This window comes from Rhea pennata, chromosome 2 (assembly GCF_028389875.1).
Source record: "Rhea pennata isolate bPtePen1 chromosome 2, bPtePen1.pri, whole genome shotgun sequence".
In the NCBI taxonomy this organism is placed as follows: domain Eukaryota; kingdom Metazoa; phylum Chordata; class Aves; order Rheiformes; family Rheidae; genus Rhea; species Rhea pennata.
Genome location: NC_084664.1, coordinates 5,283,736 through 5,307,567, shown reverse-complemented (window position 1 = coordinate 5,307,567; position 23,832 = coordinate 5,283,736). Strand labels below are relative to the sequence as shown.

The window sequence follows — 23,832 nt, the reverse complement described above, 5'->3', positions numbered from 1 at the left end:
GGGAGTGTTCTTATCCCCATTTTACCAATGGCAGGCTAAAGCTTAGGTATTAATAGCAGTGATGTTGTGATAGAGTAGATCTCAGCATGGATCAGCTACCATGGCAACTGTACAAGGCCTGGGATGAGCTTGCATAGCCTGTGCAAAACCCATGCTGACACAGCTTCTCAGTTATCAGCACCTGAGCAAGGCAGAACAAAGCCATCGTGGGTGTATCTATATCACCACTGTGACTACAGGGAAGATGGTGTTGAAATAAACTCTCCACAGCTGCATAGCCATTAGTTTTCTTTTAAAGCTTGGGCTCTGCCTTTGGGTGCAGAGTGAAGCCTGCTCAAAACATAAAGAACACACACTTGAACCAAACCCAACTGCAGACGAGCTCCAACACACTCTACATAATGAGTGCACCAATATCATGTAGATGAGCTCAAGTAGCAAAGGTATTTCCCGTGCACACCCCACCTGATGACAGTTCATAAAGAGAATATGGGAAGGAGAGGTCTGTACTCTATCTCTCAGATCGTTTACCTCCTCTCATGTCTTGATGGGCCTTCAGAGTGTCAGATAGACCTACAGTTTGCAGTACTACTTAGAAACTCTTCAGTGTTGTGGTCTGGCACTTAACAACTCTCTCTCATCACCAGCTTTGCCTATGAAATATTCCTTATTTCAAACTTGTGAGTATTGACTTAGAAAATAGTTTTGAAATTGCCCTCATTGGTGCTTTACTGCATACATCCTGCAGCTAGAAATATGGATTTTCTGCCAGATTCATCTAGGAGGTGCTAACTAAGCAGAAGGGGCCTGAGGATTTCTTTCTTGGTTACTTTCTTTTCTTGGTCACAAGCTTCCTGTGTTCTCACGCTATTTGCTTAGGGTCCAGTCTGTACTGCCTATAAGATGCAGCAGTGAGTAGAAAGCATGACCCTGAGGGGATAATTTAGAATACTTTTATTTATACAGCAAATAGAGAGAGGTGAGCATGTCTAAAGAGTGATTGATTTGTGTCCAAATAGATGACCCTCCCCATTGACGGTATACCTATCCTGAGCACTGAGGTCCTGCTGGACTTAAGACAGCCTGCTTAGGCATTCTGACATTTCAGGTAGGTAGCTGTAGAGGCATAATGAGCCTAGCTAAGTGTTGGTCACCTAAGGTAAATGATATAATTAGCATGTAAAGTGTCAGAGGCATAGCCAGTTTGTTGAAATTGCCCCATGAAGAACATGGCACTTGCTTTGCAGAGAGATGTTGCCTCATTTCTCCCCAGACATGACAAAATGATGAGATTTTGTTAGAAAAGTTTTTTCACATTTTTGCTAAAGCAGAATGCACCCTTGCACTGGGAGTCTGTGACTCACTTAAGTTCTTCAAAGAGGTGAATTTCTTCATCTCTGATGCAAAGATTGAGAAGAAATCCCTCTGTGCAGCACAGCCTTGCTAATGATGTTAATAGCAGGCTGAGAGTCCAATGCATTCAGGTATCTGAGGTACTCCCTGGAGCATCATTTCACTGGGTCATTAAAAGGGAGAGTCACTTCATGGACTTTTTGTTTTTCTGAGCAACTTGTATGAACAGATACTTACTCAGCCAGTGAAGCCAGACTAGATTTATCATTTGAGCTTCAAACCAATCAAGTCAAAAAGAGTCACCTGGAGATAAAGATGTGAGTCTAAACAAGCAGTTGTCTGAACAGCTTTATGATACGGTTTGCTTACAAGCTTTGAGAAAGAATAAAAAGTAGTAGCAAAAGTGCTGTCTTCTTGCATAGCCAGATCCATTCTTAATGGGCTGGGCACATGGAAATAGGCTCTGCATTTACAAGGGTGAGTCGAATGCATTTCTTAATGAGACAATGAGTCACTGCAATTAGGATGTGACCAGAGCGCAAGCAGAATAGGTTAAGCTCAAATTTATCTCTTACAACTCAACTCAGAGATAAAAAGTTAGCTTAACTTTAGGTCAGAAAAGAAAAACGGCTGACTGTTATAATAACATGCTAAAAAAAAAAAAAAAAAAAAAACAAAAAAAAACCCTCACACCAAAACAGCTGTTACACATGGAGAAAGTAATAAAAAAAGATAAAGCAAAATAGCAACTTAGAATCTCGTTGTTAATCTCCATAACAGCAACTATACCTATCCATTAAGTATTTGTAGAGTCAGTACCATGCCCTAGAGTCAGCAGTAACACATCTATGACTTGAAATTAATAGCACTTGCCTCTATAGCCCAAAGATTCACAAAGGCACTATTATCAGTGGTTAAATCTTAATAAGCAGCTACAGGAATACAAATTATCAGCTTGATTTCCATGTAACTTCAGTTGCTTGAGATGACAAAGTTTATCTGTGCTGCTGAATAGACAGATCAGTTCTGTGTTGGCCTTTGGTTTGTCTTTTTCCTGCAATTACTGCCTCTGAATTCCTCTTTTCAGCTCTTTGCACATTGCCTACCAGAAAGAATCACAATTCCTGAGTATGTGGTGAAATCAGATTTACCAATATATTTGGGCTATAGACTGGGAACTGTTCTCATCAGACATACTTTTTGCCAGTCAAGAGAAAGAATTCAGACTACAGGGTAGAAAGAAATCACAGGGTGATAGTTTCTCTTTCCTGATTGGATTGCATAAGCTAACTTCTCAAACTTTCACCCATTATAGATCACATCTGATCAGAAAGATCATCCCCTCAGAGGAAAATTAAAAAAAAAAAAAAAAAAAAAAAAAAAAAGAAAAAAAAAAAGAAAAGAAAAGAAAAGAAAAAAGAAAGGATGAAAACATTCAAAGAGGGCTTGTTTTTAAAATAATAGGCATCAGCTGCTATTATCTATGCTAGACACTAGCTGATGGCTAATTCCTTGATGCTATTAGTGAGAAATGAGCTGAGGAAGGAGCCTGATCCATTTACACAATGATTTGAACAAAGGGGTCCATCCACTCAGGGCTTTTCGATGTAACACAAAAATGTAATAGCAGTAATGTAGGGAAAAGGGGAAAGTCTGATAATACAAATAGCATTAAATGGAGCCATGAGAGTAATGGAAGTTCAAAGGAAGACTACTGGGATGCCTCCATGCTCTGTCTCCGAAGAACATGTCTCTCATGAAAGCATTAATAGAGTAAGGGGCAGAGGGACAACAGTCATTCTATGACTATCAAATAATCATGATATTTCATGGTGTGTGAATATATATATTCTCACTTAAGCTCTTGCTTTGCTCATATGCAGCTTTTTATTCCCAGAAAACTTGATCCAGAAGCAACTCAAACAGATGAAAAAGGTTCACATAGCTTGTAAAGAGCTTTGGAACAAGTCAAATTTTTGCTCCAAGAAAGTAGGTCTTGGTGATAAATTCAGCAAGTTCCACCGGCACTTAAGTACATTTGTGCCAAGCTTCAGACCTCTTTGGTAAGTAGAGATAACCTTGGACTTTAAACATCTTTGGTTATGGATGGTGTTGCAAACTGTGGCAAATTTGATGGAGAGTCATTCAGTTTCCTTGTGGATGAGGAAGAAGGGCTTTCAAGCAGTGTCCAGATCAGCAAATGGGAAATGAATATGTAGTTTTTAACTTTCAGGGCACTGGTCTTTCTGCATCTGATCCTGTAGTGGTATCCACACCCCTGACACTCCTGAAGGCCTGGCCACTGTCTGTATGCAGAAGAGACACAGTCAGAAAAAGCCACGGGAACTTTGTAACAGTTCATCAAAAGGAGATATCTAAAATAGGTTGGATGAATTCCACCCTCAGCTGGGTGAACTAAAGCCTATAAAAGGAGTAGAGGGTGATCAGCTCAGCTGCAGATGTGTATCTAATGATAGGAGGATGAATTCCACCCATTATGTAATAGCACTTAAATGAAAGTAAGGAAATGATACCTTGATATGTTGAAAGTTTTCCATATGGTTAGGGTGTCCTTCCACGTTCAAGGAAGGCTAGTATTTAATCTAAAAGACATTTACAGTAAATGTTGATAAGGAGTCTACAGGCCAAGCCTTTCCAGATCCTTGGAAAGATTAAATGCAAATCTGAATGAAACCAAAGAAATAGAACTTTCTGAGTACAGAGTTCACTAGAGTGACAGATCTGGGAATTTACAGGAGAGTAACTCCTCTTGGTTGTTTCTAATGCACTTGGAAAAATAGGAGTGTTTATATTCATTTTTGTAAATAAATTACATCACTAAGGGAATATACCTATGTTCTACAGCCATCTCTCACCATATTGGTACGGCTTTACAAGATTCCCAGTAAAGCCAAACCCTCAGGCCATGTTACTGTTGGACAAACGAGACAGCCAAACATCTCTATACAAAAATGCCATTATCAGTGCTTAACCCTCTTAGCATTGGGTGGGAATATAGTCAAAACAATCTGCAGAGACAAAAGAATTCATGGCAACATATCTTGTAATCTTAGGAGAATATAACTTACATAGACCTTTTTTTCCCAAACAGCCTACATCACATCGGTATTTTATGTACCATTAAGATTCTTTTTCTCTGTAGAAAGCCTTGTTTTACTGCTCCGCAGTTCATTCATTCTTTGGGAAACAGAGCTTTTGGCAGCAATTTCATATATTCCTGTAATGGACGGATAGTTCTGGAGCACCTGTCAGACTGGGAGGCTGAAGTTTAATTTCTAAAATCGTGATAACGCAATTTTGTTAATGTATGTAACTATTTGAGAAGATAGCACAACTCTGACTAGTAAAGACTTGCTGCACATTTTGTGGGAGAGGCTATATTGCTCATTCGCTCTGGGCCACAGAGCACCAGTGGAAGTGATCAGAAGAGGAGCAGAATTAAACACTTGTGAGGGACACTAAACGTGATCATCCCACTCCAAGCCTCTGTGCTTAACAAAGGTTAAGGACTACTCTGGTGTCACCCTCAGGACAGCAGTGGTGTAGTGAAAGGTGTGTGGGGAAAAATCCTCAGATCAATTCCTGCCTTTCACTATGCCTAGACCTCTCTTCACTCCTTTCTCTCTCACAAGACACCAGTCTGAAGAGACCTACTGGAGTCACACCAATGAAGTTGACTTTCTACTAGAACACACCTGATTGAGGGACATGAGTATATACAGGAAACTGCAGCCCTGGAATGAACTGTTGCCTGCTGGTCCCAAAGGGAAGACTTGGTTCCTTGAGCTGACTTTACACAGAGCAGTGATCTCAAGGGGCATTCAGGAGCAGTACTTACACCCACATTATTGTGCCCCTTTGATAAGAAAGCAGTTATTATTATGGAAGATTAAGCTTTAGCCTTCTATTCCACCCCCATTTCATATTTATGCAGTGATTTGAAGGAACGCTTAATGCACGTCCTTCGGGTTCAGAATGAATAATGTGAAGTCTGCTTAGATTGATGGGCAGATGGATGACTAACCATTTAGGTGGTGATTCATAGCTGACAACTATAATGAATAGCCTCCCAAGAAGATCAGATCAAAATAAGCTACTCTGAGCTTAATAGATTTTGAGAGACAGATGGTGCCTGGGTAAAGGGTCAATACAAAAAATTAAACATATTTATCCCTTCCTTGCACCTTGTTATGAGAATAATTTATTCTGTCATCTAATGAAGTAACCTGTTCTACTCCTCACTGGTTAGAGTTCCTCTCTAAGTTAGCTAATTGATTTCCATCTTAAATGTTAATTCATAGCTGATTATTGATACTGACCAGATAATACTGGAATATGAAGTCTGCTTGAGCTGAGAATTCACGCTTGCCAGAATAAATTCAGACATGACTCTTGCTGGTTAAGTATCCCGCAGAAACATAGTTGAAGAACAACCACCTTACTATAAACATAAATTTCACAGAATTATAGAATAACTAAGGTTGGAAGGGGCCTCAGAAGGTCTCTGGTCCAATTCAATGATCAAGTAAGTCTAGTTTACAAATTATATCCAGTTTTGAAGTTATGTCAGGGCCTTATGCAGACAGAATGGACCTCTCAAAACACCTCTTGACCCCCTTCCATTGATTAAACACCCTCACTGTGGTTTGTGTGTGTGTATGTGTGTGTATATATACATATATATGTACATATACATATAACATTTAATCAGTATTTCCCTTGTTTCCTTCATTCAGTTGACAGTGGGGTCAACTCTTCTCTGCATATCCCTTCACCAAGCACTATCACTTCATAAACTTGATTCATTCTAATACACCATCATCTTCATTCACAAGCACCCTGTTATGGTTATAATACAACCATATGTTATGTGGTTATCATCTCCCATCCAAGGATCCCAGAACTCTGTGATGGATTTTACTTCTCATGCCTCTGCCTTCAACACTGATAGTTTCTGGAAATTATGTAAGGCACTTAATAACAAGGGTAGGCATTCTCTAGAGGCAGGGATCCTTCCCCCTTATCATCCTATTGCCATCATACTTTTATCAGCTAACAGGAGCAGAGCCAATCCTATCAGTTAAACACTCTGCCTATGGAGTGTTACCAGTGAAAGCATTTTCTTTCCTTTTGCTGGAGACACTACATTATCCAGGATCTGGACTCCTCCCCCAACACCAATGAACGGCAGCCAAATCAAGACCCAGGCTAAAACAATTGTGTAGGCAGATGCAGTTGGAAGGTCAAACACTGTAATTGTCTTCTTTCCCTCTCTTTCTAAAATATGTTATTTTCTCTCAGGAGAAAATTACTCAAAAGTATGGAGCTCCAGCTGTGAAGGTAGATATCACACTAGAGAAGGAGCTGGAGGGAAGACCCATCTTCCTTTAAAGATGTTTAATCCAAAATCAGTCAAAGAGGGAAGAGAAATGAAAAAAAAAATGCTGTATGCATTTGCCTGTAAGTAGAAGGTATATCTTAAAGTACTAAAACAAGAAAATGGAGACAAAAGCATGAAGAATTTCTAAGTGACCCATGAGCCTAGAGCTTAAGGGATAGCAATTTAAGTGCTAGTGAGAGTCACTATGTCTCTTCTGCTGGCTCTTGATGCTTTCCTATGTAAAGCCCAAGTTAACAGCTGTATTCATTGGCCAATGGTTAGGCCTAACAACAGTAAGCCTTTTTTGGTGGTGAAACTATAGCAACTGTTTTCCTTGGTTTCATATCATGTGAAGAAAATAATCATAAGAATAGCTTTGATACTGAAATTCTCCAAGAAAATAGACAAACTCTTTGGGCAGCCTTTTCCACTGCTTGATTGTCCTCATGGTGAAAATGTTTCTCCAAACTTCACTTTATATCCAGTCCGAATCTCTCTCGTTTCGATTTATGCTCATTATCTCTCATCCTCCCACCATGTACCACCATGAAGAGCCTGTCTCCAGAGGTCCCTTCCAACCTTACTGATTCTATGATTCTATTAAAATCATGCTATGATTTTCTATGAAAGCTATGAAACTATGAAAGCATGCTCTGAATCAAAGCAGTTTTCTTAAACATTATTGTCTTGTTATTAGATAACTGATGTAGAAAGAATAATTTTCAACAACTTAAAAAACCTAAAGACTGTAATAAACATTTTTCCAATAGGATTTCTGAGTGCAAATTTGTTCTCTTCATCACAGCTTCATGCCAACTTATCTATATATACTCCAAAAAACTTCATCTTAAACTTTAAAAGAAAGTTACTTGAAATTAAATTCAGTCTTGTGATTTCTCAGTTGTTGGAGAAGCATGTTTGAAGAGCATCTTGATTTTGCAATCATTGAAAAAAAGTCAATAATTCACATTCATTTTTGTTAACTGATATGATGTAAATACATACATCCTTGTACATTATGCTATTTTTCATAACATCTTAAATTCTCAAAGAGCTCTCATTCTCAGTTTTCTCAGAAGTGAAGAGATGCTCTTTACCACTAAGATTAAATCAAATGGGCTTACAAGCACTCTGCATAAGATTAGTGAAAAAGCTGAAAACTCCTTTAAAAATAAAGGGCAAAATCAACTCGTCAATATACAAATTCACACTGAAATCTGAATGGCATTTATATTTACCATTTAAAATCCAGCTTAAAATGTATTTTCAAGTAACAAATGTATTGAAATTCTGCTTTGACTTGCACCAGCAGTAAATCTGCACACAAAGACAAAAACATATACACATCACATATATGTATCACCTGGAAATTTACTGTTAGGTGAAAGCTGGAAAGCCATTTTAAATCTCATGACAATAAATTATTTCAGGTGGCAAATTCCTACATCATGTAATTCTAGAGATACCACATAGTCATCTTATCTCATGTGCTTTCTGACTCAAAAGAGTCACAAAAAAGCAGAAAGAAACAAAAATGCTGATTAAAAAGAACAATGCTCAGTTTTTTGAACAGGAAAGCAAGTTTAGATTTATATTAAAAATAGTTTTTATAAAGATCAAACTTGGGGCTGTTCTCTTCTGTATTGCTAACATATGCTGATCACTGGAAAAGCCAACTCAAATGTAATATAGCAAACTGATCTCAAACAGAGATACACCAGAATAACTTGTGTAACATGTATCAATTTAGAAAGCCTTCCATTTTTAAGACAGGGAAGGTCATATCTGCAGTAAGGGGGCTTGGCTGATTCATACCTTCTCAAGACCTGGCCCACGGGCTTAATTCTTACTGTAGTCAACAAAGCTAGTCTAGATCTATCTGAAACATTGTGTGCTGTGGAAATGAGGGGAAGGGGATTTGTACTTCCAGGTCAAACTTCTACCCCAAAACATTAGGAACTAAACTCACCCCATATGCAATTCTTCCCATGGACTGCAATTTAATAGTTTCACTCTTTTACTTCAGTGATTCCCCTGCTGAACTCTCAGGCCAAAGCACAGCAAAATCAGAACCTAGACCTCTAACGGTGTCATTTTGTATAACCAATATGTGCCATATTCAATTCGAGCACTGGGAGTGCTACCTTCTGCACAGACATCAGAACTGTCCAAGTAGCACAATTGTGTAAGTCTTCTGATTTGGGAGCCAAAGAGCTCATGGTGGGAGAAATAACAAATTTCCACTCAAGTTATACGGACATATTTGTTTAAATGAACAAATGTTGCAAGAAGTTACTGAGTAAACACTCTTTTAACTTTTGCTGACCTTCATAGCTAGCATATTTGCAAAAAGACAAAAACTTTGATCACTTTCGTCTGTATATGAGCTTTATTACAGAAAATTACAATTACATTGACTACCATACTTCCTTACCCAGTGGTTAAGGCACTGAGTGGTTAAGGCACTCAGCCTCTATGTATCTTTTTGTGACCTCTTAACCACCACACTCAACTTTTTCATACCTCATATCTGGAGCTCAGTTGTACCTGCCTACTGTCACAGGCATTATCATAGAATCATAGAATCAGTAAGGTTAGAAGGGACCTCTGGTGATCATCTAATCCAACCCCCCCCTACTCAGCAGGGTCACCTAGAGCATGTTAGACAGGGTTGCATCCACGTAGGCCTTGAAGATCTACAGAGAAGGAGACTCCACAACCTCTCTGGACAACCCGTTCCAGTGCTCCGTCACTCTCACAGGGAAGAAATTCCCCCTCACTTTCAGGTGGAACCTCCTGTGGTTCAGTTTCTGCCCATTGCCTCGTGTCCTGTCACATGGGACAACTGAAAAGAGTTTGTACCTACTGCCAGTCTATAAAGACAGAATGTGCCTTGTTTGAGAAAGCAGTGTTGCTTCTTTTTCACATCACTCCAAAGTTGATGAAGAAGAAGAAATCAGAAGACAAGCGAGAAAAGTACTGGCACTTCACTGGCTGAGGTATAGAAAATGTTACAGAGCAGCTTGGTGAGAAGACATGCCCATTCTTTCTCATAACACCACACAGGGAGCCCATAATGAGATTAAAAAGCAGCACATGTGAAATATATTGACATAGCAGGAATAATTAAGATGTGGAATTAGTTTCTGCAGAGGCCCAGAATTTAATTGGACAAAGATGACACACAATGCAAATATATGAGACGCTAGCAGAGTAAGCAGGGAAAATATATAAACCTCTCACACTTCAAGGTGTTAAGTCAAACATTGAGAGGAATTAGTGAGATATTTCTTGCATGAGTAGCAGTCCCCCAAACTAACACTGAGGAACAGCATGAACCCTGGCCCCCACCCTCTTCTTTAAATGCAACAGGTATTAATCACTCAGAGATGGATGTCTGCACAGAAAAAATAAATCACTTAACTCAGCAGGGAAATCCCTTTATAAAAATAGGTCACCTACAGCATATCCTTAACAGAGTACAGCTTAGAAGTAATGCACATATATGCCCAGAAATCATATTCAGAATTAATGAGAAACTTCAAAGAAGTCTGTTGATGAGGAACAAAAGTTTCACAATCAAAGCAGACTTCCTTTCCTCTGCTCTGACCTCCCAGGCGATAACTTGCATTTGATAGTTTTCTGAAGAAAGGTCACCCACAGATAGGGCTGAGAAATTCAGATGCACATTAAGAGAAATTTCTTCAAGAGCACCAGACTGATGTGACTACCACCTTGTGCAAATACATCTCATTTCCCTAAAATCAGGCAATCAGGTAGGTTCCACCTCCCAAGAATTAATTACATTGACAACAGAGGATACAACTTACCTCACCATTCAAGAAGCAGTAAAATACTGACACAAAGAAACCCTAGAAACAACAGAAAGCAATCAATTATTAGGTAAGTATTTTAACAAGCAGACCTTGGGATTGAGCTTTATCTTGAGATCATTCTGACCATAACCATACTCTTGTTGAGATGATTTACTTCTAGACAGACTAAATCTCTACACTACACTTTCATTCAGAAAATACAAAGCGGGTTGCAGCTTGCAAACAAGACATGAGAGCCAAAGTCCAGACAGCAACTCCACTGATCAGAGGAGCAACTGCACCAAATATTTGCATTGATATTCTGAATACAATAGCACCCATTTCCACAGAAGTAATATGCTGTTGTCAAACACAGTTATACCCAGTTCAAGAGGGTTTTAAAGTAGAGGTAAAGCCACAGGACACACCTAAACAGAAGTACGTGGCTGAACATATTAAGTTCAGTCTGCCTTTGTACTAAGTCCAGAAAGCTGGGGCAGTTTCTCACTTTCCATTGTCTTATACATCCTGGCAAAACTCCTCTTAAATTCAAGGGAAGGAGGAGATGGAATACGACTCCTTAGACATTTAGTATGGTCTAATGGCTGAATGTATGCACCACTACAGAAGAGCTAGGATGAGAGGGTGGGCAATATAGCTCATGTCCTACACAAGCAAGCCCAACACAGCAGAGCTGTTTTCCGTTGCTTTGGCAAATTCTAGTCTAAATCTCAGCTCCCTCTCTACTCACTGAAGAGAGACAGGAACCTCCTCCTCTCCCAGTCAATTTAGAATGGGATGAAACATCACCTTTCTCCACTAGCATTAGAGGGAGCCTAGGTGAAGAGCTTCAGCTAAAGAACGAACACATAAATGGCTGATGTTAAGGGATAGTAATCCCTTTGATATGCACCTGAGAGGAGAGCTGCAAGTCATATGACATGTTGCATACATCTATTAAGTAAGCATGAACTATGAAGCTGAACTCTTTCCTACTATTATTTGTATCGTGGATTTCATTGCTATAAGCTTCACTACTGAAGAACACAGGACCCTTTTAGCAGCAATTAATACCAGGACTCCTACCTGAAAAGATTGTAGGAAGGAGTTGAAATAGATGAAGACAATCTGGGAAATGTCATCTTCACCAGGGTTGACAAAGAAAAGCATATAGGTTATGCCTAGCAGAGGCAGAAGGACTAATGTTGCCTTGACAGCCTTCCTGTGGGGAGGAAAGAGAAAATACAAGCACCTAAGCATAAAAAAGTGAGAGCTAAACACAAACAGGCAGGCAGGCATGGGAGCACAAAGACACAGTCAGTGTCATATTAGAGTGCCAGTCTTAAACTATCATCTGCCACATCATTTAATACTAGGTAACAGAGCTTTGGAGTGCCCAGCTTTAGAGCAACAAGGTTTGCTCCAGGCTTGCTTGCAATCAAAAGGGTTTCCATTTAGAGTGCAAGAAAGAAGATTCCCTCACAAAGTTTGTAACAGAGATAAGATCACCATCATCTGTTCAAGGATGAAGACAGTTACTTCAGATTGCCTCAGAATCTAATATGTCTAATGATATCTGCCAACTGAAGCAAGGAATAAAAATGTACTGAGTTTTGAATCAAAATTTTTTTGTGCTAGTTCTAGTTTTATCTCATCAGATTTGAGCATGAGAAAGGGAGATACTTTCTTCCTCCATTTCTTCCTAAATGAACATCCTTGTCTTTTCCTTTCTGCTGTGCTAGTCTGTAAGGTTGCATCATCACCCAGCTCAAGGGACTGATCTGCTTGAAAAGCTACTCCATTAAAAGGTAATGATTAGTTCAGGATCAGTCCCCTGACACAACTCCATTGAGTGGCTATGCTAATACTCGTGCCAGCAAATGGAAGAGGGCAGAAACACCCTTCATTTCCACACTCCATATGTTAAAGCAATCATTAAGTCCTATTGTAAATACCTGTGCTTGCACAGTAATCTGTGAATGCAAAGTAATGATTTTACTATTGATCACAGACAGAAGTGCTTCGACCTAGGTCTTTGCTCTGTCCCCCTTTAACTTCTGACTCTTCTGGAATCTTAAGAAAGCAAAGATTTTAGTATGCACATGGATATTATTTATTAGGAAGTCTTGATAATGTATTGCTTTGCTTTTACAATGCTAGAGACCTGGACAGAGAAGTAATTCAACAGACACTGAACATTTCTGTTCCAGTTCTCCAGATCAACTGAATGAACGGTCTAGTCATCAGTGAAATCAATTATAACATATACATTTATATAATACAATTCATACACTTTTGCACATTTAGAAATTCATAGGATTCCTGTTCCCATTGACAGTTCAGCATTCATTGGAAGAGGAAAAACTTTTCTTCTTGAAGTACTGTAGTAAGTGGGCATGATTCAGGATGAGTTAGCTAACGACACTGCATTGTGCATTTTTCTGTGTGACCGCTTCACATGCATATCAAGGCACGCGAAAGTCTAAGAGGTAAATAAAAAGATGTAAATAGGCTGGTAGCTGCTGCAATGCCCATCTGTCTCTGTAAGCCTTGGTTATTTGCATGGTTTGGACATTAAAATGGATTGGACAGAAAAAATGCAGGCATGCTTTTATAGATAGCCTGCAAAAATAAATACCATGTACCTAACTGTATGAGCTCAAGGGACAAGAAGTATATCCTCTAAGATAAATTGTGGTATCTGAAAAGACAAAGATGGAACAAGGACAAGACAAGGAAGGCAGTTCTTTCCTAAGACTACAAACAGCAAGAAGTATCAGCTGACTTACCTGTATTGTATTGTTTCTGAGGTGGTTGAAGCTCTCAGTTTTGTCATTAAAATCCGAACTATGTTAAACAGAAATACAAAATTTATCTGGAAAGGAAGAGAGAGAGAGAAAAAAAAAGACAATGAGTTGAACAGGGGGTTAAAGGAGGAGACACGTTTTGTAGTTCTGATCTGACTAAAGTCAACCTCTTTGTTTTATCACTGATTGCAGAAGACTCAGAAGTTTACCAGAAATATCAGCTTATGCAACAAATATCCAGCAGCAATTAATCTTCTCAAAACTTCAGTGAAAATGTAGTACAAACCTAATCGTTCCAGTTAGGAGCCTCATTTTTCCTGCCCGCTCCACCTTTCCTGGGTGCCATAAGGAACTAAGTGTGGGATTTGTTAGAATACACATATCTGCCTCCACCTCAGCTGGATTCCCAAGGTCTTTCACATAGATTATGTGGCAGTACTGTGCTGTGTTCATAAGGCTGTTGTCTGAAACTACTTTCCTATTCCACAGAAGGTTGTAATGGTTAGGTAGGGCTCCGATGAACAAGGACCCAAAGTACAAAGATACATTGCAGAGATCCCAGTGTGAGCTAGTCATGCTGGATACCTTTTATACTCTGTGAAGCCTACTCAATTCATTCTAAAGGGGAATTTACAACAGAGCAGATGAACCTTACCTGCAAAATGGCTGCTGTTTTGCACTGTCTTTAAAGTAAACTGATATGGTGAATCAGTACTTGCCTTTTTAATCTATTGAGTTGCGTAATTATTATATCTTTTGAAATCTCATTGCTCAGAATTGAAATTTGCTATAATTACTGTTTATGTAACATATGCTAATAAGTTTCTTATATAAGTTTCCTTTCAGTGTAAACAGGAAAGGAAAAAAAAATGAAAAGAAGATTCTGACTTCTAGGCTGTGATCAGCAGAAGGGTGTGGCACCTTGGAGCAAGTTTGGGTTTGCAAATTGTCTTTGTCATATTTAAGATCTCCAGGTCAACTGGTTCTCACTTTATTTAACAGAGACCAAAATGGCTTCAAATTACTAATTTGACTTGAATGTTAAATTCTTCTTGTTGGTAACTGTACAGTTCCTCTTTAACAAGAAGAGGAATGTTCAGCCAGTTGCTACTGAGGAGGAGATGAATGGAAGTCTTCTTCAACCACAGGAAGAAAAGATCTGCCTCTGAAAATCTACTACTGAATCACAACATTCTTCATCAGCTCACAGCCAGGTTAGGATTACCTCTATCGAGGATGAAAAAAAGACACCAAGTGAAAACTCGCAGTTTTCACAATCATAATTGAAGTTGTCAAATGGAATTATAGAGTCTTAGGCAAGGTCAAGTTCCAAATATAAGCAGAACTAGTCATACGGGATTAACATGATGAACCTTAATGGAAAAAGCATTTCAAGTTTCATGAGCTCTAGTCTGATGTGACAACAGAGAATTGGAAATTCAAATTGCCATAGGCTGCATCAGAAAAATTAGGGATTTTGATTTTCTCTGAAATTAAGTTGCAGATATATGATTCATCAGTCCAGAAGGAGAACTGTTAGCTGAAAAGTTTGGAAGTTACATCACTAGAAGTACTGTTATTCTATATAAACCAATTTTTCCTTCTCCCATCATTTTCCCTAAGCTTCCCCATCCAAGAGGTTCTCAAAGAAAACAATGTCATACAAAACTATTTTATTAATACTTACCTAAGTTAATATATATGTTTGCACTGATCCCTGGTGACAGCTTACTTGCTCATCTAGTTGACACTGTTAATAGTGTCTTGGTTAATATACGCTCTGTGCTGGGTACTACTAAGAGCTGATCATCCCATAGAAGACAAATCAAGAACAGAATTCATCTATTTAAGCATCGACACCTAGTGCCATTCAAGGTACTCTTGCTGATAAGAGACTACGTCTGCCTAGAGTAGCAACAGGAAAACAGGCAGGATTTCTATAGTCCCTAAAATGAAACATATGTGCCCACTTTCAGCAAGCTGTCCCAGGTGTGAGAGGAAAGACTGCTAGGAACATTATTGTGACATACAACCTCCTTCTAGATTGGCAGAGAGGAACACTGAGGCCAGAACACAGGCCTCAGCCACTAACCCTGACTTATCTTCCCAGTCCTTGCATTGAACTTGCTGCATATCCTCAGCCATTTGAACCAAAGTGTTCAAACTTGGGTGTCTGAAGGTAGACACTAAAATTTACCTGAGGATGTACTCAGTAAGTTGGAAGTGTGCCTTTTAGACTGACTGTGACTCTTGACTCTTCTGTTAATGCTTGTAGTAATATATGTGTCCACAAGATGGACGTTCTTGTAAACATCCTAGTGTCATCCTGTTGACCCTCCTACATCTTCCTTCCCAGATTTTCCTTCACTGTGCAGCCTCTCAAACAATGGAGAGGAGGCTGTAGGTCTCACTTCTGCAGCAAAAGTGAGCAGCTCTGCAGAAGGCCCTAAGCTAGGTATCTACCCTTGAGCTAGTCACCTTCAGCTCATGTAATAACGAATAGAGAAAAATAGCTACTTCTACATAGCTGTTCCTCGTATCTATCTGAGATGTCTACTCCAGCATGAGTTGACACTTCTCACTTTGAAGTGTCTCTTTCTTTCCACTATATAGAACATGATTACTAATGTGACTTGCATAGACAGGCAGCCAAGACTATAGATTAATATTATAGGGCTATGTTTAATTGCCTACACACAGGCAATGAGAGCCATTTTTGGTGCCATGGTGTGTGTATCCTGCCCAACTTCAAGCTTTAGAAAGGCGTGCACTTTCTAGAGGGTCTAGTCATCTCTGCTAGCCCCATGTGGGGCTGCTGGAGCGACTCAAAAGGCATCTATGTTTAGGCAAAATGATTTCTGTTCTGAGTAAGATGAAATGCATCCTATCTTGATAGTCTTAATATTCTCCAAAGGAAAAGCAGCTGCTCTGAATACAAAATTACATTGATTTGCAAAAAGGTATGAAGGAAGAGAAGAGCTTTTTGGCAAAAGGCTGGTTACCATAACCCATTTGGCATTTTGGTGACACAGTAATAATTGCCATTTACAGAAAATCTGTCCCACTCTCAACCACGGCTTCAGAAACATTGATCCCAAGTTCCACTGTATTTAACTACAGAAACAGACATAGACCTGAGAAATTTATTACCAGACCTGACTCTCATAAATGGCTACTTTATCAATAGCAAACCTAAATATAACCCCCTCTAGACTCTTAGGGAGGGTCTCAATTTTAAAAATTGGTCCCAACTCTAGATCTAACATTTACTCACACAGTCGCACTTTGCTATGTTTACCAAACACTCTTAAAATCCCCCTCAAAGCACTGGCAGTTACCTAAGGACAAATGTCAGACTTGAGACCCATTCATGTGACCACACTGAATATCCTCCTGTGTAAAGAAAGAGCATAAGTACAAAACATTCAATGATATGTTCCAAATACAGAGTCCTAGCTTTGGACAATTTTGCTTAGCAAAATTTCCCTAGTCCTAGCAATGGGCAATTTTGAGGACCTTCTGAGCAAGATGTTACAGGCTTATGTCTGTGTCTTGATGTCAATTCTTCTTTGAATGAGTCTAATCTATGAATCTTATTACTTCTTGGTTTGAGTACCACCTGTTAGCATTAAGCTCAGTTCATTAGAAGGGAGGAGGAAAAATTGAAAAGAAAATAGATATGCCTAAAAAAACATGAGAAACCTGATTCAAGAGAAGGGGACTATGGGGAATCAACACCGTTTGGTCTGTTTTTCCCAGCAGACAAGAGATTTTTGGTTTTTGAAAGAAATTATTACCATGAAAGCCAAGGGAAGGTGAAGCATTCTGGGCTGGCTGAAATGTTTTGGAAAGGTGAGGTGTATTGATCAGCCCAAAAGACAACTGCTTGGAGGCAAGAGGGCTATCAAGTCAGGGGAGATCTATGCCCTGCTTTATGCACAAAGTCAGGTTAGAAAAATCACTTAGATCTTCTGGCTTTTAAATCTAGAAATAATTATCTATAGCTTTTTCTAGGCTTAGGTTTCCATTCTCTCACAGGACTACTTTAAACATGTGTCACTGCACTGGGACAACACATGAGTGCAGCATTCAGCCTGTTACGTACATAGCTCCTGTTACTAGTTCCTTCCTATAGGCTCCTTCAGGAAAAAAAGATAACTATAATTTTTCCCAATTCTGAATTAGCTACTTAAAAGGAGAAAAAATTAAGTGCCTTGTCCTTGCTGACAAAGTGATTTCATCACCCAGTGGGAATAAGAAGAGCAAGAGCATTAAGAGCTGAGTTAAGATTTGCCTCACCTCATTTTAGATTACTACTAGGCAGTTGGTCATCCCAGATACCATTCAACAGAGAGAAACAGGCACTTTTCAATAGTGGTTACTTGACTTATCTATAAGTGATTTCATTTTATGATTCAGTTGCTCACAAAATATCATCCAATGATCTTTCAGATCCTCTAGAGGATCTCACCTGAGCTACCTGTGATTTATGATCCTGAAAACAAATGGATGTGGCTGTGTCTTCTCAGGATCTGTGGCAGTATATTTATTATATGAAAGCTAATATGATATTTTCAGGCAACAACAGCAAGACTTCCCTTGTGGACTCCATTTAGCTTTCTCTGAGAGGTTTTTAAGACCTGGAATAAGATCACATCTCAAAGTCAGAGTTCAGCAAGCAAAAAATTCTGAGGCAAAAGATGCAAATTCACCAACTTTGAGGCTTATTTTGCCTAACAGAAACTTTTAAGTGCATTCATTTCAATGATTTATTTTAGAAGAACATTCCTTCATTTTAGAAGGACATTTGGCTCAGTAGCACCTTTCAGTAGCATTGCAAGAGGTTTAATCTGGAGACAGATGGATCCTGGGCAATGTGTTTTAGGGGACTCTCCTTGACAGGGGATTTGTAAGAGATGAACTCTAAAGGTCCCTTCCAGCCTCAACCATTCTGTGATTCTGTGAAAAATTTTCTCTACAGAGTTATGTTTTTATCATCCATTTGTCCACAGTGGGCTTGACATCACCCTTATTGAGTTCATTCTGCACAGAAAACACACCCTGAGAATCAAATAAGGAACAGGTTATTGCACACAGCTTGCAAAAAAAATGAACTCTTTGAAAGGAAAATGGAGCTAGTTCTGAGCTGGTGTGTATCTCTACAGTTCTAGCAACTACCAGAATGATTTTGATTTACATGCAAAGAAGATGAAGCCTTTGGTGTTTATTCCCTATATATAGCAGTATTTCAAAGGAAGAAAGATCTTACAACTGCAAATGGAATTTTCCTAGAAAAGAGCCTCTGTACTTTCCCTAGCAAAGTACACAATTACTTGTCAAGGACTTTCCTGTTACTGCTGTCAACAAATTAATTTCTCTCTGAACTGGACAGCTCTGACAAACCCATACGATTCCTTAAATGGAGAGTGATGAATGGATATTTAAGAGTAGTAATGATGACAAGCAGCACAGTCTTTTTTTTTATTATTATTTATCTTTAATCTGACCTGATAATTTCATTCATTTTTGTTTATTCAACATGCTTTCCACTTCATAATGGATATGAGAACTAAGGAACTTTCATTTGATATACACTGAGAGACAAATGAGTTCGAAGATTAAGTCTTGAAAGTATTAAAAACAGTTTACTTTTTATTCTTCTACTGTTATTTATGATATGCCAAGGATATCCTTATTGTTGAAAGAAGACCCCTACAACTACAACCACTACGGAACTACAGCTGGGAAAGAAGTGGTTTCCTTATACTGTCAGAGCTTTGAATGTTTGTTGTTTCCTTTTCTTAAACTCGGATGAAAAGTTAGAGCCTCAAAATAGCTTTGTAAACTAGTCATTCAAAAAGCATTTGGATCACTTGTTTTGCTAATGTTCAACATTAATCTGAACATTCAAACACAGGAGTCCTTTTGAAACAAAAGGAGCTTTCCCACAAAAGATTTGTCATAAAATTTTTTTATTATAAAAATTGCTTAACTCCCTATGAGTTGAAATTCATCTCCCTTAGAGAGATGATATAGCCAAAATATTGGCAGAAGAGAGAATTCTGACCGTGAAGACTTCTTTGCAGTTTTCCTTAAACTCAGGAGTTTAAACAGGAAGTCATTAGGCTGTTCTTCTGAGAGTTTTACGGGCAATTAACATTTATTTTGTCCATTTCTGCTGTGCTTCCTGTTTTATGCTTCATAGAAACTTTGTACTTATATGCTTCCCAGAATGTTTGCTCCTCCTTTCCGCTCCCAGGAAATGTAAATATTAATCTAATCGGACTTTGTATTTTTAAACGATGTGGTAAGGTCCACCCTAGGATTAAGTAACCCAAATTGGCATCAGAGCAGCTATATCAGCCAGAGCTTTGTATACCATCACAGTGATTTCAAATAGGTAGTCTGCCCATTTCTTAATTTCTCTTTTTAATTGTTCTGGCACACTCTGACCTGATTCTCAGGCAGGGCCTTTATTACAGAAGTTCCCCTTTGAAAGGTCACAGACACCATGACTCCTTCTGGCATATAGAAAAGTGAATCCGAAGATGTGATTAAGAAGAGTGAGATGTAATGCAGTGGATGATCCAGATCTAGGAGACTGTAGAAGAGTCTCCCTAGAACAACAGTGAAGAACCAGTTCTTCAGGCAAGTAGAGCAGGACTATATACAATCAGAGGAAATGTACTGGATGGAATTGCATTTTGGTGGGGTAGGAAGAGGGAGGTAAATGAACAAACACCTTCTTTAGCTAGCATCTCTGTTACATGTCTGCACATGGACCCTTGTCTTTGTCCACATTGTCACTTAAGTCCAAGTCCAAACCCAACCTCAGTCCCAGCTGGGATCACATCAGTCCCTTAGCTAGAACCCTGAATCGTGTGCAGTCTTGTCCACAGCCTCCCTTCTAATCTTATAACTCCATCTATGATCTTCTCAGTACTATGTCTGGCTTCCCATCTCTTCTAAGGGCAGATGTCTCTCTGAAAGGCCTCCCTGGCTCCCCTGAAACATCTTGCTTTCAAAAGGTTTTGTTAAAGAAACACACTGCAGATCACTCCCCAGTCGAGTCACGCACTATGGGGTTTCTAGCAACAGCAGACTCTACAGGGCTTCTCTCCAACTATTTCACCTAGCAAGCCAGGAGAACATTGAATGTTGTAGCACTAGTAAAAACTTACCCCATCAAAAACAACGACACGCAGAGAGTTATTGCCTAGAGGGAATGATAGCACCTCAATAACCATATCGTCATTCCAGGATATTAAAGATAATCAGGATGATATGACAGCCTAAAACACGGGCATATTGCTAGGAATGGTCCACTTGACAGTTCCCCTGGCTGGGCAGGTGTGTGTCGCCATGTGTTAAGAGTAAGAACTTCAAGAGAAAATTCAAGAGGCAGTCTTTCTCCAAAGAGGAACCATTCAGTATCTTACTGATGAGATGAAATTTCCTAACTGGAAAGGATGATGAGTACAGGGAAGACTTCAGAGGATGGCCAATGAAAATTAATTTTGGAGAAAGCAACTGCTGCTGGTCACATGAGTTTCTTATTGGCTGTGAAACAAACAAAATTAGAAATAATAGAAAGAAACATGGAGAACTGACAGGTCAAAGAGACAATGCAGAAGCATACATGGTATTATATATATATATATATAAATGTGTATATATATATATATATACACACACACACACATTTTATTGAAAACACAGTATGGACTCAAGAGCTACAGAACCTAAACAACAGGAAAAGAGTAATAACAATGAGGGTAAGACTGGAGATAAATTCATGATGGATTCTGATCAAATTAGTTCCCATATCCTATGAGTATCTGGCTATGACAGTGTGCTTGCAAGCCAGTGAAAATGATGGTAAATGTCATGTAGGAATAACTCAGAGATGTCACAAGTCTGCAATTCATAAACTACAATCTTATTAGCTATGGAAGAATAGGGAATTGGTAGAGAGAAATAAATAAAAAAAAATCAATAGGAAAACTAAATTAATTAGCAATCTAGTTTTTGAGAAAAAGCATAAACCGGTCGGATGTGAAGGAGAAAGGACAACAAAAATATAGATCAATAATAATAGAAATAGATGAAAAAATCTCTGTGTCAGAACAGAGCAATGCAGAAATGGAAGTAGAAGTGGGAGAAAAGTTGGAAGAAACTAAGAAAATGTGCAGAATAAGCAATTACATCAGCAATGAAGTTGCTTTCAAAGAACTAGGGGATGTTTTTCAGAGAAAGCAAAAATGAAATACATAATAATGCATATATAAATGCAATGCATGTATATATAAAATGGAAATGAACAAACCTCTTTTATAAGACTGATCAAAAGAAAGCAATTTTAGCAAAAAAAAAAAAAAAAGATTGCAAAAAATGTGAATGGACCAATACTGTCAAGCACTGAGAATCATTGATCATCTTGATCAAGATAAGCTACACTACAAATATTATCTGATTGGAAAATATCAGAATGGAATAGAGTCCACAATTATTGGTTAAGTTATTTGATAAGCTTATTTAATAAGCTTATTTACCCACAATACACTGAAAGACATTGTAGAAAAATGCATGTCACGATAATGGTGTAAACAGCTATGTTCTTTAGAAGTGAAAGTGCCTATATCGTATTAGGACAGCCATACGAAAGCGTCAGGGAGAACACTGCAAGAAAAGCTTTGATGCATGAACAAGTTACTACAGAGCAATAGCTTACTGCATCATCTGAGCCATAATAAATGGCTATGCATATGCTCTTAGTTCACAGGAAATGTTACAGTAAATTAGCCTATTCCACAAGAAATTAGCATTCATGATTTTTGACACTAAACCAGACCACTTATAATCTCAAACTGGGATACATTTGGCCAGGGAAAACTTGCATGGATATATTGCCTCATCTGATCAGATATAGCCAAGAAGTCTTTTTGGTATGAAACTCTACTAAAATAACTCTTACGTGTTGATTGAGGTTTGTCTTTTGCTTTATAACCAGAGATTCTTTATGCTAGCAAGAGATGGGTGGGAAGTGGCCTTCTGCAACCGAACTGCTTGCATTTATTAAAGACTATTGATCTTCCTGAATGGTCAGAATGTTATAGCCAAATTCCTACACTGAATATGTCTTCATTCAGCAATTGCAGCCACCTATTCTTTTTAAAATTTGTGCCCAATTTTGGAAATTTCCCATTAGCACCTACTAAAAAATTAAAGAATCTATTTTCCCATTTTTATATGGCAATTCCACAGTATTTTTCAATTGCACTTCAGCAGACACCACACAGGAAATTCTCCCTGTTTTGTTCACTGATTTGTAGCTCTATTTACAGCTGTAATTTTTTCTGGTATGGCAGTCCTTGTTTCACTCTGCAGTACCCGGTGAACCATTTTTGTAAACACTGGGCTGACCGCAGTCCCTCTTAAAAGGTCTTGCTAAAAACATTACAAGATGAATCTAGCTCAGCTGGATGCTTTTTTCACAGCACTGACATTTTAAAAACCTGAAGGTCAAAAAGAGCATTACACTGACAAACAAAGACACAGAACTGGAAGGACTGTTAATTCCTGCAGTTACTGTATTGAAGCTATATTCAATGCTATATTCAAGCTATATTGAATTATCTCTTTGCCCAAGTGTGAAATACCCTCCTCAAATAAGTTGTTGCTATTCCTTTACTTCTGTTGGAAGCCAGGTACTAAAGCTTATCTGTACGAATGTTAGAAACTTTGTTATTTCAAGCTTAAATATATTCATGGTCCATGATTTATGACAATTTCCTTTTTGTCAATCATCTTTTAAGCTTAAGCAATTTCTCTCCCTGCTGTGACATATTCACAATGACTAACCATATCTTTCCACAGCCTTGGTTTTGGAAAGGTAAGCAAACTTGGACGTTTACTGCAACTTTCTCCATGACATTATCTTACAGAACATCAACAGGTGATTGCTCTATCAGGTCCCACAACTTGGATTGAACTGGAGCTGCACACTGTAAATTGTATGAATAAGACATAAAGGGGAAGAGCCGACATGGCTATTGTAAAGTTCTCCAAAAGAGTCATTGAATGAGGGGACATGGGAGATCCAGCTAACACAATCTACTCAGATTTCCAAAAGGAAACCAAAGTGTTTCTCCAAAGACTCCTATAGAAATTAAGCTGTTACAGGACTGGAGGGAAAAGCATCACATGTAAAAGTATAAGAAAGAAAGAATAGCAACACATGATCTGTTTTCTCAGTGGTGAGAGGTTACCAGTGGATCTGTACTATTATAAACAGTTTTCAGTGATCTAGAAAGGGAACAAGCAGCAGGCACTCAGGATAGCCAAAAAAAAAAAAAAAAAAAAAAAAAGTTGATTGCAATGAGCTGTAAGAGACTCATAATACTAAGTAACCAAGCAATAAGTTGGCACATGAAGTTGCATGATATAAATGTGTAAG

The 23,832-nt window shown here is 38.6% G+C and overlaps 1 protein-coding gene across 3 annotated transcripts in view; it reads right to left on the bottom strand.

The window, feature by feature from the left end:
* LOC134135955 (corticotropin-releasing factor receptor 2) overlaps nucleotides 1-23,832 on the bottom strand; it is a 145,841-nt gene that overhangs the window by 2,506 nt on the left and 119,503 nt on the right. For all 3 annotated transcript variants that reach the window (XM_062567643.1, XM_062567644.1, XM_062567645.1), the window contains 3 exons: nucleotides 13,359-13,444; nucleotides 11,656-11,791; nucleotides 10,585-10,626 (listed from right to left, as the gene is read on the bottom strand). In XM_062567643.1, the coding sequence (XP_062423627.1) occupies nucleotides 10,585-10,626; nucleotides 11,656-11,791; nucleotides 13,359-13,444 (264 nt within the window). The remainder of the gene's footprint in view (nucleotides 1-10,584; nucleotides 10,627-11,655; nucleotides 11,792-13,358; nucleotides 13,445-23,832) is intronic.